The following is a 24,268-nucleotide window of genomic DNA, read 5'->3' on the forward strand; positions in this document are numbered from 1 at the left end:
AGAAATGAATCTTTGTGTCTCAGTTGCTTCACCTGTGGATAATAGCTTACAATTTATGAAGTACTGCTGCAAGCACTTTATTAGATTGGTTTCTTCTGCATAACAATATTAGGAGGTGAGTGAGATTATTGTGAGGTGCAGATGAGGAAACTGAGGTACAGCGCTTTGGTTTAATTCATCCTGAATTGCCACCAGCAAGTTGACAGAATCAGGGTGCACACTCAGAATATGTTTCTAGAAGGCACATTGTAAAAATCTTTCAGTGATACCAACTTGATAGGAATATTGAGATAAAATGAGATAGGATTAAGATATTAAATAACTAAAAAGGGTGGACAGTTCAACCCTGATTTTTAAATAAGGAACACACGATTTTTGGCTCCTAATGAGCATTCAGTGTATGTGAACTCTAGCACTTTATTTTCTTCATCTCATCCCAGGTCACCCCAAAAGTCATTAGTGGCTCAAACATATTTGAGATGCGTGATGTATTTTGTTTTAAACTGAAGACCGATACTTCCATGCTAGGAGATAGCTAAGCTTAGTTCAGTTTCTTAAACAGCCAGGGTGAGTGAGTTCCACTGACTTCTTTGGAAAAATGGGTGAGGAAGGGAAAGACTTTTTAATCCAGAAAACCGGGGAACTTGCACGAGGCATCTGGTCTACTGGTGGCCAGGGCAGCCTACTGCTCACTTGGGGAACACCCACCCCACACCCCCGGGCGGGCCCAAGTGCAATCACACCTGTGCATAACGAATCTACCCCGTGAGGAAACCCATCGAAGCCAAATAACTCAGAACACCAAACTTGTACCTTTTCAGACTAAGCTTTTATTTTTTTGATATTACAAACCAGTTTTCTTTATTCACAAACCACTGTAAGTGATATAAACACTAATTTCTAAAGACAGATATACACATTTTCTGGGTTTGCAGATTGCGTGATGTGTGTGTGTTAAGTCACTATATGCCACACATAATATTAATTTTCCATAATTCATAATAGCAATAGTTATTTAGATAAATGAAAACATTCCAAATAAATACTGTTTAAAAAAAATCCAAAATGTTTGTTTACATCTCTGACATACATTTTAAAATGACTTATTGGCATCTTGGAGTGCCTAGACAAAAGATTCTGCAACATCAGTTGGCACCCACTTACTCTAAATGATTTTATTAAAACTACATACAGTCATGGGGGAAAGTACAGCTCATTGATGAAAATCAAAACCGCAAATGAATTTTACTTTAACCAACACAGTAAGAATTCTATGTTTGTGATTCGAAACACAATACAAATTCTTCTGGATTTTGAAATCTGAGGCAATTGGGAGAAATTTATTCTCCGTAGCCCCCTGCTCCTACTCTTTCTTCCCTCTGGAGGATGCCACAGTATTTTAATAACTTCTTTCCTTTAAGAACATCAACTAGGCACCCATTGCCATAACACTGTTTTCCAGGTGGGGGAATGAGAATGTCTTAGTGATGCTATAAAACACCCCCTTGCCCCTCCCCTCACCCACCCAAAGAAGTCTGGTGAAAAGAACACTTTATATGCTTTTGGCTGATAAGCAGCTCTCCCCTCCCGGTTTTCTCTTTTCAAGATCACTATCATCTGTCTTAGATACCCAAGCTACAGAAACTTTTTCAAATCTTGTGAAACTTTATTGATGGTTTAATATCCAACTGATCTTACGGCATGCACATAGGATGGCAAGAGAAAGCTGGATCACACATTTTTTTTTTAAGTTTTGTTTGGTTTTGTTTTAAAGCAGTTGTTACAGCGGATTGGCAGCTTCACAGCGGTGAGAGTTGATAACTTACGGAAGTGCGTGCCACAGGGCCTGCACTGTACACATGAGGACTTAACCTATGGCAGCCAAACTACCCAGGGACAGCCTGCTGCTGTTGTTTTTATTTAAATACAAAAACAGGAAGACCCGTGACAGATACCCTAACTTAAGTTAACTTGTAAACAGGACAACGTGGAAAGTTCAAACAGAAGTACAAACTGCAATTTTTCGGCTGTGTCACTCTGGCCCTGCATCCGAGAAAGGTGGGGAGACTTTGTTCTTTTGGGATGACGAGGGTGGATCTACTTTTTTTTTTTTTTTTTTTTGCATCCTTCTGACAAGTGTCCTGGGCCTTGGAGACAGAACTAAAGAGATCATTTTGAGATAATCCTTGGGTATGGGAAAGAGGTGGAAGGGCAGGATCTCACGGACTGAAAAATTGCAGATTGTTCACACAACGCAGTCACGTTTCAAAAAGTACCAAGCTGATGAAAATACCATGATTATCTCAATGATTGCAATACTTGTAAAATGCTTCTATAAATCCAAATATGATTATCATGTAATTCCATAAAAATTATACGTCTGTCTCTAACAGTTGTTCTACTAGGCTAAAACTGAAGCTTCATAGACTGTTTCTAGAACTTAACAACTCCACTGCACAGATGTAAATTTTATACATTTTTTTTCAACTGGTACAAAGAATTTAAGTTTTTATTACTTTCTTTTTTTTGGAAAAAAAGAAAAAAATAGAAACAGTGCTTTTTATCACCTTTTTATTAATGTTATTTTTCCCTCCCATAATATAAAAGTCAGCAATGATATCAATAATTCATTATACTGGAAGAAATATAAAAAGAATGCTTGTTGATGGCCTAACTAGCGGGTTTTTTTTTTTTTTTTTTTTTCCTAAATAGCGACTGGTTAAGAAGCTGAATACTGCCGGGTGGAATGGTTTAAAGGGTGGGTTTGCACAGCTTCATTCAACTCAGATGCGCAAGTGCTACTAGAAGCACCCCCTTAACAACATAACCTTTGGCTTGAACTGGCAATGAGTAACTTAGAACCATTGATAAATGATTGTTGGTGCAGTGGGTCGTTTAGATTCATCAGTTACATTATTTTTGTTTTTCTTTCAGCCAAACCCCAGTTCCAATCCCTTAAGCCCCTCCCAACCTCCCCTTTCACAAAGCAAAATAATGCAGATGCAGAAAAAAATGACTACTGTAGTCACTTACACTCTTCCCAAACAGCTGATAACCCCAGTAGCTTAATATTCAGCATATATAATTCATTTACATAATATAGCACTCTGGATATGGCCCTAAACCAGTTTTTATTCATTATCTAGCATCTGTCTAGATCAACCACAAAAACTCCTACAGCCAGCAACCAAACTACAGAACCTTCAGAAATTAAAGACCCACAATATTAAAATACACAGAACAAAATATCTGAGGTATAAGATAAAAAATGTAATTTTTTTCCTTTTTATTTTTTTTTTATTATTTTTTTTTTTAGAGTTGCTAAAATGATGTACTACTGCATGTATTGCAATACTCAGGCCTCGGAAAGCTTCCTTTCTCCCCACATTGGAAGGTTTTTATGGTTTTGTCATTTAGTATGGAGCAAAACGGTTGTATCCCCCTCGGTATATACTAGCCTGCAATGAAGAAAGAACGAGACCCACATCATCAGCATGGCTCCTAGTCTTGGCATCAGTCAAAGGTGCAAAAGCATTCTGAAACAAAGCAATTTGAGGGGTGTGTTTTTTACATTTTCCTTTTGTAACATGTGGATCATCAAAAAGACTAATGTGAAAAATAGACACTCAAAACCAACCGAAAATGGAGGCACCCACTACCCATCCCAGGTCATTCTTGGAGAACTAAAGATAGGGCCATTCCTGACCTTCCCCAATAGCTCCTCCTAAAGAAATTCCCTGCAAAACCAAATTCTGTCAGCCAGTCCTCTTAGCTAAAAGGCCTCTGTTACAAGCTGGACAACGGAAGGATTTTCACTGTCTCATTTTTTTTATAACAGAATAATCTGCACTTGAGGTTGCATTTGGACAACTTATTGAATGTAATTCAACTCTCCAACACATTCCTCATGTAGACTAGGTGTTGAAGTAGAGTTGTTGAATGCAGAATTGGGATGAAAATCTCAATCTACTTCTTACTTGACTTGGCTCTGCAAGCTGTATGGAATCTGATCTTGAGAAGGCAGTTGTGGAGTTGTACAGATGAATTGCTGGATGTAATTAAGCTTGTGCAAAACAGTGTTTCCAAATCATGGCTGAATTTCTATGACTGAGCTTCAGTGAACTGTCTGGCCATGGCTTTAATGGCTACAAGGTGGCACTTAACGATGTCTTTTTTCTAAAAGTATTGGCAATTCAAATGAATGCCTATGGGGATTCATTTTTAGGATAAGGACTGATAGTCTTAATCCAAGCAGAAAACTGCATGCCAAAGCTTTGTAATGATTGCATATGCTCTCACGTGATGGGCACGTCTTACTGTACTCAAGAGTTTCAGTGCATAGAAGTTTGAACAAGTACAGGCAAGTTCACCCCACCCTTACCTCCCATTTTTTACCCTCCCCCCACCCCATCCCAAAACAAAAACCCAGACCTGCCCCAAAACAAAAGACAACCCCCAAACCCAGCTGATTCCTTCTACTTTCTTATGTACTAGGTACACACACAAAGTGTGCCCCTCTCTATTTTCTTTCCTGGGCGACTATGACTTTAAACATGAATTGTAATAGGGGAGGAGAGGCAGTCAGATTCTCAGCTGCCTGACAGCAGAGGCCTGGAAGTGTGCAGCTTAGCTCCTCTGAAGTCTGTGCTGGGGCTGGAACCTTGGGGCTATGTGAATGAGCAGCAAGGGAGGAAAAAAAAAGAAAAAAAAGTTCTGCATTGACACTGCATTCTGTTAGTGATGGATTTAATTATCAAAATGACTAATTATTCCATTAAGGTAAGTGCTCTGCTAGGTGAGACTTGCAAAATTAGAAATATAATAACTTACATGCACTATATTGCCAAGAAATTAAGACATTTATCAAGTTTACTGGGAGGATTAAAGTGGCATTTTAGCTGCTGTTAGCACAAGAGACAAATTCAATTAAGGGGAAGTGAGAGGACGTCAACCCGTACTGAGGTCCCAGCTGGGGAAAGGGAAGGGAGGCAGGAGGAAGTGAGGACAAGGAGAAACTGGTACTCACCATGGCACCAACGCCGTAGGTGGGGGCTGGAGCAAGTGCGTGGTGGTAGGGGTCGGCAGCATAAACTCGTCCGTAACTGAAAGGAAAATAGAGGTGAAGATTGATCCCTAGTATACAATTAATTACAAAACAGTAACAATCATAAAATCCAAAATACCAAGACAGTATGCAGGGGCCCTACTCATCTTGGAGTGAGAAACAAATTCTACTCTGCCATGTAATAGAAGATTTCATCCGTACACAATGCATTTTTTGTGCATTGAACATGGCTGATATTGCTATGTTTAACAGATAAATACATATATACACATACACACATGTACATATATATAATTTTCCCTGCCTCCCCCTATAATACTGTTTCTACACTGCTCAAGTAGCTGCCTTAGAGAATGAGGTAGGCAAGAAAGAAACAACTTGAAGTATTAAGCCCAGCACCCACAGAGGGTATATTAATTCTCAAGAGCGTGCCTTTTTCTCCTGATTGAGCTGTCACCGTTCAAGTGAAATAGGGTGAATCAGAAAGGGTGAAGTGAACCTGTCTGAAGTTAGTGTCCACCATTTTAGAATGGAAATGAACAAGTATATTTGAATGGAAGTACCCTTGAAGGGTCTGAGGGACCCCCATTCCTATTCAGTCAGACTGATTTGCTTTTGATCCTATTATTCCAGAACTTCTGTTTCATTCCTCGATGGCCAGGTTCTGGGAAGGGAGAAGCATTTGAAACAACAAATCTTAATGACATTTACTCATCTTTGTGTTTTTCTGTCTCTACCATCCTACTACCTGCCATGGTTTCTGGTGTAGGCTTTAGAATAAAAACGGAGAAGAGATGGACACCAAATGGCACTGAATGCCTACTAAATATCTGGAAGTGAATTTTTTTTTAAGGAATCAGATGTGAAGTCACTTGCTCAAGGTCACATAACTAGACAGAGCAGATCCTTATTTTTTGGGGGGTGGCGATTGGGAGGGGGGAGACAAAGTCTTGCTATGTTGCTCAGGCTGGTTCAAAACTCCAGGGTTCAAGTAATCTACCCACCTCAGCCTCTCAAAGTGTTAGGATTACAGGCGTGAGCCACTGCAACCAGCCCGATCCTTGAATCTCTTAGGGCAACTTGCGTGCTTGGTCCACCTATCCTGTGCCCGTACTTGTTTGCCCTGCCAGGTATTTTCCTGGAGATAGTTTGAATGCTGCTATCTTAATACTGACTGAAGCTGGCATCCTTCCTTGAAAGCTGATCCTGAAATAGATTCCTGTGCAAGTGACTTAACGAATGGGGTGCCCTCTAGAGGGAAGAGAGGGGCAAGTAGGTCAGAGCAAGGGAAAAAAAAAAAGGCAAGATCTGAGATGAAGACTATCTGCCACCTGATCCTGTGAGTTTCATGCTACAGCCGTTTCCACCTGGAGGCAAGTGGATTGGCTTTTTAATGCCTACATAAGTTTTCAGCATTACCTGCGGGCTTTCCTGAGGGGTGACTGATGCCACTGAGTTAAAGTGGCTTCCTCTGACATGGGGCAATTTTCTGGAGAAGGGAATAGCTGTACTGTTAGCAACCAACATTCACAGCAGCTCGGGATACTGGGATCTACATGGTTTTTTGATTCCTCGACCATTTCCTGAATGAAGGAACAAGGCTGCAAGAAATGGTTTGTCTGCATTATCAACCTTAAGCTCATCTCTCATCCCTTAGAGTCCAATGTGCATGTACCTTTTTCCCTCTCCTGTTTTCCCCCATTTTCCTTCCAGGCTTTCTCATGGTTGGTAGATAAGTGATACCAATCCAATACGTGCTTGACCCCCTCACACCATGGAGTCCGGGAAGGTGAAGAAAGCAGGATGATGGACCCTTCTCAGACTGCAAGTTAGACCCCAGGTGAAATAAAAACAATTTGATTATACCAGGTTTGCATGGGGCATGTTCCAACTCTCAAGCCCGTCTGCCTGTGTCAAAGGGCACTGAGTGCAAATAATCTAGCTGAGGCTTTCAGCTTCAAGAGGATTCTCCTGATCTTCAAACAATGACATGAAGGGATGCCTCTCTTCTGAGGCGAATCTGTCTCTTGCCTTTCATTCTTTGGGGACAGCCTTCAGTCGTTCTTATCAAAAATGGCCTTTAATCAAAGATTATCCTTCTCTCTAGAAGGAAAAACAGGTACAGATCCAAGGGCAGATGTGTTAAAAAGCTTTTGAAAAAATAACATCTTCAGAGAGGTCACTCCTGAGACCTGGGCCTTCACCCACTTAACTAGAAGTACATAGTAACAGGCGTAAAAGGAAAATTATAATCTTGGTATTGGTTTTTATTTCATGAGAGAATGAAGTCTGTGATTGGTCCAGAGAAAAATCTGTTAATAGGGTTATTTTTAACGTACTTTCATTTGGCAAAGCTGTTTCATAAATAGGATAGAAACTACAAAGGCAAACTGAAATCCTCGAGACTTTGTTAAGCGATGTTATGGCATGGTGTTACTTCAAAACAAATGTGAAAAGATGCAAATTCAGACATTTTAAAAATTGGGGGAATGGTTTTACTGTGGCAATAATTTCCTCTTCTGGGGGGGACACTATATGGGCAGTTTGAATGTATTTAATAACAAGCGTAGCTCCCACCTTTTCCTACTGCATACTTTAAATTCTATTACACTGGGCATACAGTTTCAACCAGTTTCAACCTTTGTGGAAAACCCAAGGTAACAATTCGGCAGTATTCTCTTCTAAAATACAGCAGCACTGAACTATTCCTCAGAAATGAGCTGGCTTCTTTTCTCCTCCGGGTGACCTCTACCTTCAGAATCCAATGGTTTTATTATGATTAATAAATTTCATTTCCACAGAGGAAAAGAGACCATGTCAGCTCAAACTGAAAGCAAGGAGGCTTCTTTTCAAATGCTAATTTCTAAACATGCCCTTGTGTGACACTACAATTTAGACACAAGGTTATTAGGGAAGATGTGGACTTGAGTGCTACGTTTGCAGCAGATACGCCAAGCACGTCAGCAATCTGATGTCCTCAGAGCTGGCTAAGCATAGCCTGGAGACAGAGTGCAGCAATGCCCAGGACGTCCACAGGAATGATGGGAAGATGTCTTACGGTCGCCATGTTAGGACATGACCTGCAATACAGTCATCCTCCACACCATGCATCCCTGGCCAAAGTGGGCAGTAGTACAGTCAGATCATGATGATCTCCATGTGCCCACTTCCCATCCATCAGTAATTTTACTCCATGCACACAATGACTACACTAACACATGCCACTAGTTCATCAAAACCAACTCAACAGCCAGACTTTTTTCAACTCTTGCTCCTTCAGACCAGCAGCTATTGACATGTATCAAATCCCTCGTCTATCCATCTATCCACTTAAATATAAATCTATACAAATGTAATCCTATCACTCCCTGCTTAAAACCCTTCGTTTTCCATCGATCCTAGAATAACATCCAAACTTGAATAAGCTGCCTCTGTCCCTCTTTCAATCTTCATCTTCCTTCCCTTGGTTACTGTGCTCCAGGCACAAAGGATTTTTTAAAAATTTAATATATTTTTGAGACAGTCTTGCCTGTCGCCCAGGCTGGAGTGCAGTGGCGCAATCTCGGCTTACTGCAAGCTCCGCCTCCCGGGTTCACGCCATTCTCCTGCCTCAGCCTCCTGAGTAGGTGGGATTACAGGCGCCCGCCACCATGCCCGGCTAATTTTTGTATTTTTAGTAGATACGGGGCTTCACTGTGTTGGCCACGATGGTCTGGATCTCCTGACCTCGTGATCCTCCTGCCTGCCGCCTCGGCCTCCCAAAGTGCTGGGATTACAGGCGTGAGCCACCAGGCCCGGCCCACACAGCCTTTCTTAATTGTTCCTGCACACATGCAAATCCGTTCTCTGCTTAGTCTTGGCACTTACTCACCCTCCGCCTGACTTTCATCTTTTATGTTTCAAATCAAATCTCCCTTCCTTAGAGAGAAGAAGGGGATGGTTCTTTCTCTGGCTCTCTGCCTTTTTTTTTTTTTTTTCTTTTGAGATAGTTTTGCTCTGTCACCTAGGCTGGAGTGCAGTGACATGATCTCGGCTCACTCTAACCTCTGCCTCCTGGTTGCTGGGATTACAGGCACCCATCACCACGCCTGGCTAATTTTTGTATTTTCAGCAGACAGGTTTTCACCATGTTGGCCAGGCTGGTCTCGAACTCATAACCTCAAGTGATCTGCCCACCTTGGCCTCCCAAAGAGCTAGGCTTACAGACATGAGCTACCGCACCCAGCCTGACTGCTCTTCTTTTTAAGGGCACTTTCCAACTTCATCCCTTCATCCCTACCCCTTCATTGTTGTAGAGCAACTCTAATAATCTTATTTCCCACTCCACCTGGTCATTTACCTTTCATCCTCCTGGAATGAGAGCTCCATGGAGGCTGGGGCAGTGTCTATTTTGTCTGCTGTTGCATCCCCAATGTCTAACACAGTGCAGGTAGAGAGGGGCAGGCCAATGGTACCGCAAGAGAGGACACAGCAAGACAAAGGAGTAAAGAGAGAAATGGGGCCTGGGAGAGGCACTCATGCCCGTAATTATGATCCCATTAGTAGAATCTATCAATCAGTAGAAAGATGCTTTCCGATACACTTTTTGAAGACTGTGGGTCAGCTGCTCCCAGACACATTCAGGATGCTTCAAGAAGAAAACTTTCTGGGGACTCTAGAAACAGTGTATAATTTTTACATCGTTTCTGTGAGTTTGCAAAACACTGGCCAAGTTGCCATAAAACTCATTAAAAGTCTTTAGGGAAAAACTAAACAAATCCATAAAAGAGGACTGCTTTCCTGGCTAACTCATCATGGCTTGCAACCATCATGAGACCTCATCTTTTTGACCTTTAGCAACAAGTTAAAACTGGGAAGCAACCCGAGGCCTTGGAGATTCAGGACTTGGGGCAAGAAGATCCAGGTTTGAGTTCTGCTTTTATGATATCCTTGCTTTCATGACGTGGACAGAGCATGCTCTCTGAGCCTCATCGTCCTCATTTGTACAGCAGTAGTTTTCTGACTGAGCCCTACCTAATTCAAGGTGGATTCAAGAAAACCAGGTAAATATTAAGCCACCTACAGATAGACGAGATTATGATACATGGCTTCTTAGATGGTATTTCACAAACCAATCTCTCCCTCCTTGCCCAGACTTTTGGTCTGCAGAGGGAAGTGAAAAATTCTAATAGAATCGCATGCAGCTCTACCGATCAAATTACAGATGCTTTTGGAGTCGAGACCTAATTTATGAGTTACAGATATAGTTTAAATGGATATACTTACTTAAGGTCGTGTTGGAGCAAAATGAATAAATATGAACCCGTGTTTGTTATTATACTTACTTCAGGTCGTGTTGGAGCAAAATGAATAAATATGAACCCGTGTTTGTTAAAGTACTTTATCAACTCTACTGAGACATGTAAGGAAGAAGTACTATGTACATCTAGTTGAAACAAGCTGGATGCTAATGAAATACAATGGGCCCATGTTGGTACTCCACACCAGGGTTTTAACACAATTTTCTTATAGGGCCACAGTAAGAACACTAATTAATTTCACTATATTTTACTCCCTGTTTTGATGAGGAGTGTTTATGCCCTGGGAACTTTTATTCTTCCATTAGTATCACCTCCCCATACTTCTCACCCCAGAGATAGCTGGGTGAATCCTGTGGAGCAGAACGTTGAGTGAAATCTGCTCATTTCTCAGATGAAGTTCAAAAACAGCCAAATTGCAGCAAGAAAGTGCATGGGCTTGTACCCCTGCCAACAGAGAGAAGGGCTGCAGAGTATGCATTCAAAATAGGATGTCTCACCAGGGATCCATGAATGGCTCTGGTCTCTGCAATGCAATCAGGGACTACAGTGCCTCCTTCATCCTTATATCCAAGACATAGTCTTAAGTATTTGGAAAAATGAATCCATGCAAGTCCCACGCTTCCATACAGCATACCAACAGGGCATCAACCATGGTCCAGTGGTTCTAAAAGCATGCTCTTTGGAGAGCCATGGTCTAGCTAAAGGGATGGTCTCTTTCACTTCCCTGGGTAGGGTCAAATGAGATCTAGTAGTTCTGGTGTCCACCCCCTGGTTGGGGTGCTGTGGGGCACCAGGTAAGAAGGGGGACATCAGAAGGTAACCTGCACCCAGGAAGAAGTGATTGTCATCCCACTCAGATATTCATCCTATTTCATAGCCCTCATTTTTGGCGTTTGAGGACTTTTCCAAATGAAAAATAAATGATGTGTTGGAGACAATCCTTTGGTTTGCATTGTTGCTGGTATCATTACCAATGAGTTGTTGCTTTTCCCCCTCTGGAGGAACTGCATCTGGAACACACATTCCAGACCAAGTGTTCTGTGTTTGGACAAAATGCTCGGCTTTCAGCAATTCTCAGGGGCTGGAAAGGAGTCACAGCCAATATCGGCCAGGAAAAGAAAGAACAAGACCAGAGGGAGGAGGGCACGTGGCTTCTGAGTTCTACAGCACTGCCCCAGCTACTGTTTTACTTCCTTCTCTCATCCAACTACTAATAAATGAATCCATTGTCAATCATAAAGTGTTATGGGCATTTATGTTTTCCAACTCAACCATCCCATACTCGTCACTAAATGAAATTGCAGCAAAACAGTAAGATCTCACAGTCCTACTGAAAGAGGCTGAAGGCTTCTGACGAATCCCTTGGCAATTCTGCAGCTGCAGACTGACAGGTCCCCTCAGCTTGTGGGGATTCTGTGGGGTCAGAATGGAGACAAAGGCTCACTTGAAAGGATAAAGAAATGTAGACCAGAATATGGGACCTCACAGAAGGTCTTCCAAAAATTCCCAGCTTAGGACACCTCAGTATATCTCTGAAATGATCAGTCTTTTACCTTCATGCCAATAAATATTTACCAGACAATCAAAATCTCCATTTTCAAATCCCAGAATCCCACAAATTTCAGGTTGTAAGGTCTGGGTTAATCCCAGTGTGTATCCATTTCGGGTAATTATGGTCAAGATTTTAATCTTGCAGGAGAGCCATTCAAGGAAAGGACAAGTTATCTCAGTCCACCATGCAGATACATGGAGAGACAACAGGTGCCAACCAGCCCACCTCTGCCCCACAGGAAGATTTGAGAAGGTTTCCAGAACCTCAGGCCACACACCCTGGTTTGCTGCAACAGGGAAAAACCCTCCTGAAAGCATTAAGATAACTACTTGGATGTACTGGGAAATTGAGAAAGCAATGGTTTTTCTAGGAAATGTACCTGCTCACTTTCACTCTACAAGGGTCAACTGAGTTCTGGACTTCAGATCTGTTGGTCAGTTAGTGAACTTAGCGAATGTGTTCATGAGGGAACTACTCCTCCGTGGTTACCGTAGCCTTTGCCTAGTTCTAATTTGAGCAATGACTTTCATACATTTATTGACCATGGGGGGTGATCAAGCTCACTTATCCTCAAAGCTTCTCAAGATACTTAAGTCAGAAGAATGAAGCCAGTCCCTAAACACCTAGAAGAACAGTCCCGGCCTTCTTGGCACCAGGGACCAGTTTTGTGGAAGACGGTTTTTCCACAGACCAGGGAGGTGGGGAATACTTTCAGGAAAAAACTGTTCCACTTCAGATCATCAGGCATTAGATTCTCAAAAGGAAGTGTGCAACCTAGATGCCTCACATGCACAGTTTACAGTAGGGTTTGTGCTCCCATGAGACTCTAATGGTGCCGCTGATCAGATAGGAGGTGGAGCTCAGGCAGTTATGTGAGTGAGAGGGGGCGGCTGCAAACAGGAAGCGTTGCTCACCCCCCACCCTGCTCACCACCTGCTGTGTGTCCAGTTGGGGACCCCTGACCAAGAAAATGACTAAAAATGCAGCAAAAATCTCCAAAAATCATACAAGTAGAAGTGGAAGAAATGCTCCAAGATAACATGGACTCATCTCTACTTGGCTCTGTTCGAGTTTCATTGCTAACTCCCTTAGCTTGTCTTTAAAGTGCTTATCTTCAGAAATCACTTAGCACATTTTTCAGCCTCGTGATTTCCCTGCCTCCCATGAGAAGTAGGAGGGAACACATCTGAGCTTTTTGACCCTACATGGGAAACCACAGAACTTGCTTTTTTTTGTGCATGGATACCTGTCATACATCAGAACTATGCATACATAGTACAGAAACAAATCCAACACTATGGCATCTAAAAGACTCAGACCATTTACCCATAGCGAATGAGATCACATCATCTTTTCTCTATCCCACCAATGCCACTCAAAACCTATTCCTATTCTGAATCCCAACAGCAGATTTGAAGGAAAGCAGAATAGCAGCCACTCTCGTAGTAGAGAAGACACAGTAAGTCAGTCCCACTTTTGGTGATGAAATTCTCCTGCCCTGGAATACCTCCTCTAAAAAAGGAGCTGTAGGCACATTCTCTTTAATGCAGAGCTCAAGGCCATCCTTCTCTTAGAAATTTCATTTCTCCTTTCTCTTTCTCTACTCCTGCTCTACCAAAATCACTAAGAATTTTTATTGTGCTTTGAAATCACCATGGCACCCCAGCTATAGTTTACCCCACAGGAGGAAAAACAAATTGTATCCCTCATGAGATTTTCAATACTCTTCCATGAAGCAGGGTTGAACAGCAGCTGGGGATCCCTCAGAGTCAGAATTTCTCGAGTCAAACCCTGACTGTTACTTCTTGCTAAGTTATTAAGTTAACTCAAAGTTCTTCTCTCTGAGTTGGTTATACCATCTATAAATGGAGATGATAATGGTGCATCGTGATCATAGAAGGCTACAGTGAGGGTGAGAGGAGGGTTATGGTTACCAGTTAAGGACCAAACAAGTATCAGTTATTAAGATGGACAGGATTGCAGCTGCTGCCTCTTGTCTATTTTATGTGGGATCAGTGAGCTTCCCGGTAAAGCTCCGGGGGTACATGTGTGAGAGCTACCCCTGAATTGGGTTGATGATCCAAAGTCTTATCTACTGGGATCTCCCATCCTCAAAGCAAGCAGCTCAAAGATTGAGGCGAAACAAGCAGGGTGAGAAGTAGGGAGGTTCTGGCCCCTGAACCCCAAGGAATGTCCCTCTACAGCACTAACACACCCACCTATCACCAGGAGGCAACGTTAAAATACAATACCAAGACACTGACAATGTCCACATTATCTGTCACAACATCTTAACTCCTGGTGAACATCCCTCACCTCCAAATGACCAGTTCTTGGGGACACACAAACTCAATATTCATTTGAGCCAAATGAAAAATGTGGTTCTAAAATGGGATTGAGAGAAATATAAGGAAAGCCACACATGCAAGACATATGTCATTTAAAATTTTACAGTAACCACATTTCTCATTGTTATTTTTTCCAGAATATTCAAACTGTCATCACTACAATGTGTAACTCACAATTAATGGTATACTTACAATTTTTGTACTAAGTTTTGGAAATCCAACATGGATTTCTTACTTACAACTCATCCTGCTGTGGACTGGCCACATCTCAAGGGCTCCACAGCCACACGTGAACACAACTTCAGCAAGTCCTATTGTGTGCTCTTTTTACCATTGAAACGAAAAACGTCGGCTGGGTGTGGTGGGCCCGTGCCTGTACTGCCAGGACTTTGGTAGGCCAAAGGGGCAAGATGGCTTGAGGCCAGGAGTTTCAGAACAGCCTGAGCAATAGAGCAAGACCCCATTTCTTCAAAAAATTAAAATATTAGCTGGGTGTGGTAGTACATGCCTGTAGTCCCAGCTCCTAGGCAGGGTGAAGTGGGAGGATCGCTTGATCCCAGGAGGTCCAGGCTTACAGTAAGCTAAGATCAGGCTATTGCACTGAACTCTCCAGCATGGATGACAGAGACCCTATCTCAAAAAGAAGAGGTTCCTGATTGATCAGTTAGTGTTTCCCAAGGTGTGAGGTCTTTTCTATTACAATTATCTGGGGCAACTTGTTAGAATACAGATTTCCAGGCTCCCTCTCCAGACCTATGAATCACAATCTCAGGGGCAGGGGAAGAAGACAAAACAGGTTCTGCATTTGTAACAAGTTCTCCAGGTGACTTTCATGCATTCTTCTAGAATTTGATACCCACCATTCCATTTTTTAAAATTCTGCATGCATGGATACAGCACTTTCCCACTTAGGCTAATTCAGACTATCTAGATATCTTTAATTTTCACAAATTAATTGATTAAACACACTTTATAGGGTGCTGTTATTGCATGTAGCAAGCCTGAGACTATGCCTCATATACAGAAGGTTCTCAATAAGTGGAAGTATTTTTCCTAAGTTTCTTTGCTTATATGCCCCCTTAGCTCCCTATACTTCCCCTATTATAATACATATCACACTTTATTCGAAACAGACCAATTAGCCACAAATCAATTTACTGCATGACAACTTTGCTGAATAATCAAATCACTAAAATGCAGGAAAGACAATTAGGTGAGACTTGCTGAAGGATCAATTAGAGGAATGGCCAATTTCGAAACTTCTTCTAAACATTAAACATTACCTAAAGTTTTAATGCAGCTGCCAGCATGTGTAGGTTGAGAAGTGGGGATAGAAAAACGACAGGTGCTGATGACACCTCCTTGTACCCCTGAACTTGCTTCTAATTGGTAACTTGGGTAGCAACCTGTCCCACAGAGGACAGTTTCAACAGCTTTGGCAGATGGTTCATTTGGTCAAGGCTTTTTTGCAGACCCCAACCCTAACCCCACATGGTTGTGTCCCATACTCATCAGGAACCGAAATGAAAATGTGTCCCCAGATTTGCAAAGGGAATGTGTGGTGGGTCCTGGCATGGTGGATAGGGCCTATCTTCCTGTGAGTGAGTCCCAACCTCCGCCTACCCCCTTTATACACTCACACACACCCTTTGGGCAGGGGATAGCTGGGAGCTTTCCACTTGCACTCTGTGTCTAAAACAACTATTTCAACCTGTCGGGTGGTTTTCAGGGACTAGGATATTGTTAATTGATTTTCGGCCACTAACTTTCAGCAAAAAGATGTCTGCTGAATTAACCTAGAACACACTTGGCCTGTTTAACCCTCTGTCTTTCTTAATACACAACATGCTTCCTGACCTGACATCTGCTACTTCTATCCCCACAACCACACCAGTACTCTCAGCACATGGAACTAAACATATGCCTGCTGCCTGAAGGGGACAAGCCAAGTTAAATAAACTTCCAGTGGAACAACCGCTAAAGAATCATTCAGTGCCCTTGGGTCTCTTCCAAATAGTAACAACTTTGTCATCCACCTCACAAATACTAGTTTTATAGGAGCAAGATAGCATACTGGGGAAGGTAGAATTCCATCTGGAGTCAGAAGGTCAAAGTTCCAAAGGAAAAGAAAAAGGAGTGTGTGGAGGCAGTGTGACCCAGAGGAAGGGTTTTGGCATCAGATGGACCCCGGTGTGACTGTGCGCAAGCTACTAAATGTTTCTGGACCTGAGTGTGTGTTTCACTTTGCAAAATGGAGATAACACCTCTTCGAGCTGCTGTGATACACATATATGTGCATATATAGTTTATCATATATATACATGCATTATACATATACATGCACGTATGTATCTCATCCTAGCACACATAATTTGCTCAGTAAATGACAGTAAGTTACTATTGCATCCTGGAGAATTCAGCAAAGCCCCAACAAGGGACAAAGGGATAAAGGGTTTGCTTTCCTCAGCGATGAAAGCCTTGGTGCTCCATGGAATTAACTGATAGACCCTTAGAACAATAGTGGGGAGTGGACATTGAACAGACTCGAACTTGTACACTTACAATATGCCAGGATGTCCTGTTTGTTCTCCCATCAAAATACAGCTTAAAGATGACCACTTCTCACCCACAGCCACCCCACGAACCGAAGCCATTGTCACTCCTCTCTGGATAGCTGTAAGGACCCCCCCCATCGCCCTTCGGTGCTGTTTCTTCTGTTCTTTTGCAGTTTGGTCTCCACAAAGCAGTCTCTCCGATCACTAAAGTCAGATTACAACCCTCCCTCCAATGCCTCCGCATCACTCTGAAAATCCCAAATATGTTCTGTGGCCTCCAAGTCCTAACTTGCTCTGACCCCTGGCTACCTCCTAGATGTTACCTATAAAACTCACCTGTACTCATATCCGTGGGCCACACTGGATGTCTTACTCCTGGACATCTCAAGTATGTCTCAACCACAGGGTCTTTGCACCTGCTGTATGTTTCATGGGTCACACCTTCACTTTATATTTAGATCCCTGCTCAAATGTTACCCCCTCAGAGAGGCCTTCTCTGATGGCTGAGTCTTAAAATAGCATTGCACCTTACTTTCCATCCCCTCCCCTGCTTTTTGATTCATTATAGTAAGCTCATAACTTACTATGCATATATATTATCTGCTTATTCATATACGTGGTTTGGGATCTGTTCTCCCATACAATGAAGGTCTTTTGATGAGGGCTTCTCCTGACTCATTTAATGCTATGTCCCCAGGGCTTAGAACAGTTCCTGATACCCAGAAAGGACTCGAGATATTAATCAACTGAAATGAATTTCTAGTCACTGATTAAGTAACTTGCTTTTCAGCCTCCATTCTCATACCAGACCCTTCTCCTGCAACGACTACAATCACCAGCCTACCCTGGAAAATTCCTAATGAATCACAGAGGGAGACCTCCCGTCTAAGAACGGAAAATCATTTTCTCCCTTTTTGCCATCTATTGCAGAATCCAACTCATCAAAGGTTCTTGACGTTACTGAATGAGAAACTACTCAATTGTTCAAGCTGGAAGCATTAGGAGGTGTCCTGCCCTGTTAAAAAAGCTTAGTCCCAAGTGATACCCAACAGAGCACACATTCTTTGGGAAGAACCAAACCAAAACAACACAACTAATAGCATTGTTGAAACCCCTGGGTAAGAAAATAGATATCCTTGTAAATTAGTCTCACAGACCACAAATGTTAATGAAAAATGCCTATTGCATGTGGCTAGAAAAAGTAGACCAGATGTGTTGGCACTCTTGACAAAAGACCCACGTAAAAGGCATCGCTTTTCTTTGAAGAACAAATCCTGAAACGCTGCTGTTCTACTGCTTAATGAGTTTCATCTCGCCATCTCCACTGTAAGCCCCTGACAGCTGCCTGTGCTTAGCCCATCCACCATGTGTATCAATGTGACAATAGCACCTCTTCATAAGAATTTCAGTTATAACATCCATCAAGCCCCACACTGAGACTTCAAGCATGTTGATAGTTTTTCTCCATTTAAAAATAGACAACTTGCCTTTTGTCAAACTCAGATATCCAGTAGATAGCAGGATTCAATAAACCCGCCCCAGTAAATGTTTTTATAAGGAGGTGAGCGCGCATTACAGTAGTGCTGTTCAGAATGTGGGTAGTGGGCACAGCAGGGTTTTTTTTTTTTTTTTTGATCGAGTGAGTGTCGCTCTGTTACCCAGGCTGGAGTGCAGTGGCGCAATCTCTGCTCACTGCAACCTCCACCTCCCCAGTTCAAGCAATTGTCTGCCTTAGTCTCCTGAGTAGATGGGAATACAGGCATGTGCCACCACACCCGCCTAATTTTTGTATTTTCAGTAGAGATGGGGTTTCACCATGTTGGCCAGGCTGGTCTTAGACTCCTGACCCTCATGATCCACCTGCCTTGGCCTCCCAAAGCAGGTTTTTTCAGCATGTAGGAAATGATGCCCTAGAAGTCTTTCATTGAAACCATGAGTTACAACCTTTGTTGACTGAGCAGTTTTGATTTTTCATTTTCGTTCTATGAGGAGGATGAACTTGCTGGGAGATAATCTGACATTTGATTGATATGGGTGTCTCCTTTTTCATGCTTCATTCGAAATGCAGAGTTCAAATGGAACCTTATGAAGCATACAACATATTATTAAAATGGCCATCAAAGGACGAGGGATAACTCTGTCAATCTGAAATATGATCAATAGCAATTCATTAAGAATTTACTGAGCAGCCATCTACATTAGGTAGATGGAAGCACTCACCACACTCATGCAAACTTTCATTTTCTGTCGCCCTTCTTAGAAATATTGTGTGTGGATCACTTGCTTACAAGGCAGGCTTTAAGTCACGGGGCAAAATCAATATCTGACTTTTTCATGTTTGATCTAAGATGTCCAAATATAACCTAACATACTGGAACATGCACAGGGGTTAACACAAGGCAGAAGCTCTAGTTCACTGAGGCATCTATACCTGATGCCTATGAGTATTTTAAATTAACATTATTCCCCACCCCGACCTCCCATTCCAATCAGTCTCCCCTTTTGTTGCATGCTCCATTCCACTAAGGCTCTGAAAATGTTAAACAACTGTTGTATTGCAGGAACCTTCCCTGCCACTCCCAGTAATTCAATTAACCATTGCATCTAGCATTGGGCATTAGTAAAGTGTTAAGGATGTCGCCACCTCTCACAATGAGAGGCAGAGATAGGAGTCTAGGGGTTAAGAGGGAAATTGCAGGACCATCATCAAAGAGGTTTTATAGAAATAAAATATACCATTGCTTTAAAATGTCAGCATGCACCATGCATACCTCTTGAACTCACCAGGTAAGACTTTAAACCGTTATAAAGGCTGAGGCTGACCACATAAATAAAACTGACCCTGCCTTTTAGAACAAAGATAGTTGGGTGCGTGTTCCTAGCCCTCTGTGCTTCCTTTCATTCTAACCAAAGGCAGTAAATAGGGAGTGAAACATTGGCACATAAGCCTTTCTTTACTGCACCATTGATAAAAGGTAACAGATGCGTGTTTATTTGTAAGGTCCAGTTTAATGTATGTGTCTGAAGGTCATGGGATGCTCAGTTATGTAGTGATAAGTTGTAACGTCCTCCCTCGCAGGCTGAAAGCAACACATTGGCAAGACTTCCTAGTGATCGTTTTGGTCATAGTTTAGGCTTAAAAACGACAAAAGGAAAAAAAAAAGAAATGTAGTGTTAAGGCACTCACCTATCTTGGCATTTAATTAATTCCATACTAATGAAAGTACAAATTGAACTGTTCTGAACCACATCAAAGAAAAAAGACAGGTGTTATTTTGATGGACATATCATGCAGCTATGCAATTTCCATTTGCCAATGTCCTGGTTTCAAAACCAAAAGACCTGGTCTCTCTGAGTCCTGCTACTTGAGAGATGTTTTACAAGAAAGGAAAAAGAGGATCTTTGGCTAATAGAATGAAGATCCCCTTCTTATAAGACAGAGATAATTATATTCTTGAATGCATCTAAGCTTTATAGATTCAGTCTTTTACAGCCTCTAATATTCCATAAAGATCCCAAATAATTCACACATCAATCTCCATGAACCCAGACATAATACGTCAAAAAACATGGAAGTCATACGTCTGTGTACCTAATCTTCCTGTTCCGTATTTCACCATAAGAGCACTGATTATACTGTAAGATTTTCCTGTGGATTAATTCAACATAGTCTTACTTTTCTAGACCATGTATTATTAAAACCAGAAATAAAACATCAAAGTTAGCAAAATGCCTAATGTCATCTTATATGGCAGAGCCTCAAGGCTTCAGCTGTACTCCAAAGATATAAGATCTTTTTTTTTTTTTTTTCTTAACTTTCTAGAGTGACCAACTGCAGCATGTGAAGAAGAAAAAAAAAAGGATACTGAGACTTGGATGGATGCATCAAGAAGTAGCAATGTTTGTTACCTGCAGAGGTGTTACAAGAAATTTCATCTGCTGCAACGAAGACGAACTGATTTCTGGAAGAGAAGATAAAATTCACAATACTGCTCGCTCAGGGGGAACTGTGCTCTCTGCCAATTGCTTCGATGTGTACAGATGAGGGGAGGGAAGGGTGCTGCGTGTGAATGGATGTTGCGAGGAAATGTGCTGATGTACCTCAGAGTTTAGAAAGATCATGAAATAAGCATGCGGGGACCTCTTAAAGTCATGGTAATGTCAGAATATGGACCATGTACAAGCTGTTGCACCAAATATTAATACTACGTGTTACCAAAACATGCCGGGATATGTTTCTAAGGCTAAAGCATTTCAAATTGTGCTTATATGAATTTCTATGCTAAAGAGATGACTTTTTAAAATGAGACTACTGATTAAGAAATAGGGTATACTACAGCTAGCTAGAAAATTTATGAAATTCCAGACTTATAATATCAAAAAAAATTAAGAAAAAGTGCTGTCATTTCAGAAGACAATTTTATACGGTGATGTGTTATGGATAATAATTTCCTCATCAAACCAGGCTTGCTACATAGAGCTAAAGAGAACTCTTCAGTTGAAATAAACCCTATCTTTCCAAATTATTTTTAATGATGCAGTATTAAAAATAATGAAAATAGAAAATGCTATTTTACTTTTAGTAAACCCAGAAAGATGATAAAACTCTCTTAAGATGTTTCCAACTGTGACACTTCCACAATGTAATGTGTTCTAATTAATTCAGAGGTACTACTTATTCGTCTACAAATAAGATCGTCTGTGTCAAATTATAAAAATGGCACAATGAGGTTGGCAAAGTTCTTAAATGCCTCAAAAGCAGCAGTACAGGGGCTCTGGGTCTTCATCGGTTAGATTTTTACCATGCCTATGGATCACCAAGAACCAAGATAAATGCATTTTTCTTCTTAGTGTGACTGGTTTTGTTGAAATAGGTGTCTAGTGATGGAGCATTTCTTAAAACATCTTAAGAAAGTTTTACTGTTGGAAGAGGTACACCCTGGAATATAAATAGAGCTGCCATTTGAACATTCCCTAGAATTTCACATTCAGTTAAATTCTAGTCATTTCTACACGAATAAAATATAAACAAGTTATACATGCTTTGAGAATAGTATTTTTAGTACTTTTCTCCTACATAACAAGTCACAACTAAGTTTATCACTTTCCTTAAGACAATAAAAGTTAACATAAGATTTTGGGCTATCTTTTTGACAGACTTTTTGAGCCCCATGAGTATCTGGCCCCAGATTCCCTATGTTTGAGGAACAATAAAATTTATCCCTGAAAACAAAGGAGATATTTTGGTTGAATATTTGACTTACTCACTTTTGACTCATACAAGGGGCATTAACACGGGAATTCCTAACTACAGGTATGATATTCTGGGGTGCACAAAACAAGCACTTAGAATAACCTCTATTTACAGAATGCTCATAAGAATGCTACCATAAGCAAGAATGGGGACCTGGTTTATCCAAAGGGGCAAGGTCTTTGCACTAGGCATTCACATATCTATGGCAGGAGGGTGGGGCAGCTCTACCCAATTTCTACTGCCTAATCCTAGAAGAGATTGCTAGCTTGTGTTCCCTTTCTGCAATTTTCCCTAAGGAACTGTCCAGTGTGCTAGACATGAGGAAAGCCACTTAGAACCAAAACAGATGTAACACTGTGACTGAACGAATAGGGAACTTTTAAAATGCAACCTACAAGTATGATTAGAACAGCCCTGTAAGAAACTAGGCTTGTTTTTAGAAATTGTTGCAGAATTTGTAGTATGATGGTGTCCTTGAAAATATTCTTTTTGACACTATGCACTTAACCTTAAGCTACCCTTTTTCCTTCCTCCTTTCTTCCTCTCCTACCCTTTCCTTCCTTTTCTCCTTTGCTTTCCATTATTTTCTTTCCCCTCGTTCTTTCTCTCCTTTCATTTCCCTTCATTCTTTCTCTCCCCCACTTTTTTGAAAACCTATGTGTATTGATTTTTATTTTTATTTTTTTAACCCATGGTCTCTTTTTGATCGCTAAGTTTCAGAACAAAAGGGACTACTCCTTCTGACAACTCGCCCTCTTCAAAAGAGTTGGCTTAGATTACTTCTGACCACAAATACACATCTGTTTCAAGGCAGAGTTCTCAATAATAGTGACATTTAAAAGACTATGCCATGGACTCTGCAGCAATGCCAAAAGGACTTAACGGCTACCAGTTCAGTATTTTTTTGACGTATCCATTCTGTACTATTTTATTTTTTAATCCACATAAACAATACCACAACATCCCAGAAAGGTCACCATAAGGTGTCAGAAAAGTGCCTTTCTATAGAGTTCATTAATTAATTCCATGAATTCAATCTGTGTGATCACTACTTCCCTGAACAATGCTTTCATCAATTGATAAGTGCAATTAACAGGAAATGTCTGTAAAATCAGATTGGCTTTGGTGGCCTGCAGTGTCAGGCCAACAGAAGAATTCTGGTAGAGTTTTAAGGGGAGATTGCATGTTGCTGTCTGTATTCACCATGTTATGCCATTTTATGTACAGCTGTGTCACCTTGAACATTAAGACATTATTGATTTAGAGGGCCCATAAATGGATCATCTATGACCCTCTCTCAAGCCATTTGCCCCAAATGACCAGAGACACACATGATCAAAGGGACGAATGTCTCTGCTATATCCAAACAACTTCAGGAAAAATTAAAAGATCAGAACAATGCAGGTATATTCTGGACAGTGGGGCTACCTCTCAGGAGAAGAAAGAAGGCTGGTACCAGGGTCTGTCTCCTTATGCAAACCCTGGCGTGCCGCTTTCTCTCAACACAGACCCATGGATTTAAACTTCAAAATGCACCTGATTTTCCACAAACTGGTCTGTTCCTTAGTTGTTGATAAAGCAAGTCTGGCTGAGTCGTTCTCAACCTTGGCTGCACATTGTAAATAATTGGTGCACTTCTAGAAATTTCTGGTTACCAAGCTACACTGAAGACAAATTAAATAGTAACCTCTGAAACTGCGTCTCGGGCATCAGCACTTTTTAAATCCTTCCAAGTGATTCTAATGTGCTAACGTTCTTCGTTTGAAAATCACTTGTTGAGTTCAATGGTCTTTACCTTGGCTGCTCCTTAGATTCATAGTGGTTGAAAGAGTGCCAGTGATACGGCCCACTCCTGAAGGTTCTGCTTTAATTGATCTGGGGTAGGGTCTGGAAAGTAGTTCGGAAAATGCTCTGTAGGTGACTCTAATATGTGGCCCAGCTGACAAGCAGTGTTATGGTGCCAAGGCAGAGGGGATTCAAGAGATTCAAGGAAGGGATTCAAGGGAGTTGAATCACTGAATCTCTTCCAACTTTGGTTTCTATTTTTGCAACTTCTATTTGGCCATCATGCTTGCCTCCAGGGCAACCTAGCTACTTAAGCTTTAGACTATGCAAGCACACAAACCTGATCCAGTATTCAAGAAAGGGTACTTCTAGTTTCTAGATGCCTTCTAAGAGTTGACTTTAAACCTCA

At 41.5% G+C, this 24,268-nt stretch overlaps 1 protein-coding gene across 14 annotated transcripts in view; it reads right to left on the minus strand.

Moving 5' to 3' along the window:
- Positions 1 to 1,645: 1,645 nt before the first annotated feature.
- Positions 1,646 to 24,268, minus strand: part of RBFOX1 (RNA binding fox-1 homolog 1) — a 2,489,097-nt gene continuing 2,466,474 nt past the window's right edge. For 9 of the 14 annotated variants that reach the window (XM_030799103.1, XM_030799105.1, XM_030799110.1 and 6 more), the window contains 3 exons: positions 20,730 to 20,782; positions 5,027 to 5,102; positions 4,433 to 4,667 (listed from right to left, as the gene is read on the minus strand). In XM_030799103.1, coding sequence (XP_030654963.1) covers positions 4,520 to 4,667; positions 5,027 to 5,102; positions 20,730 to 20,782 — 277 coding nt within the window. In that variant the 3' untranslated portion in view covers positions 4,433 to 4,519. Of the gene's footprint in view, positions 3,537 to 4,432; positions 4,668 to 5,026; positions 5,103 to 20,729; positions 20,783 to 24,268 lie in introns of those variants that run through there. The other 5 variants (XM_030799109.1, XM_030799107.1, XM_030799104.1 and 2 more) reach the window with 4 other exon arrangements.

This window comes from Nomascus leucogenys, chromosome 18, assembly GCF_006542625.1.
Source record: "Nomascus leucogenys isolate Asia chromosome 18, Asia_NLE_v1, whole genome shotgun sequence".
In the NCBI taxonomy this organism is placed as follows: Eukaryota; Metazoa; Chordata; class Mammalia; order Primates; family Hylobatidae; genus Nomascus; species Nomascus leucogenys.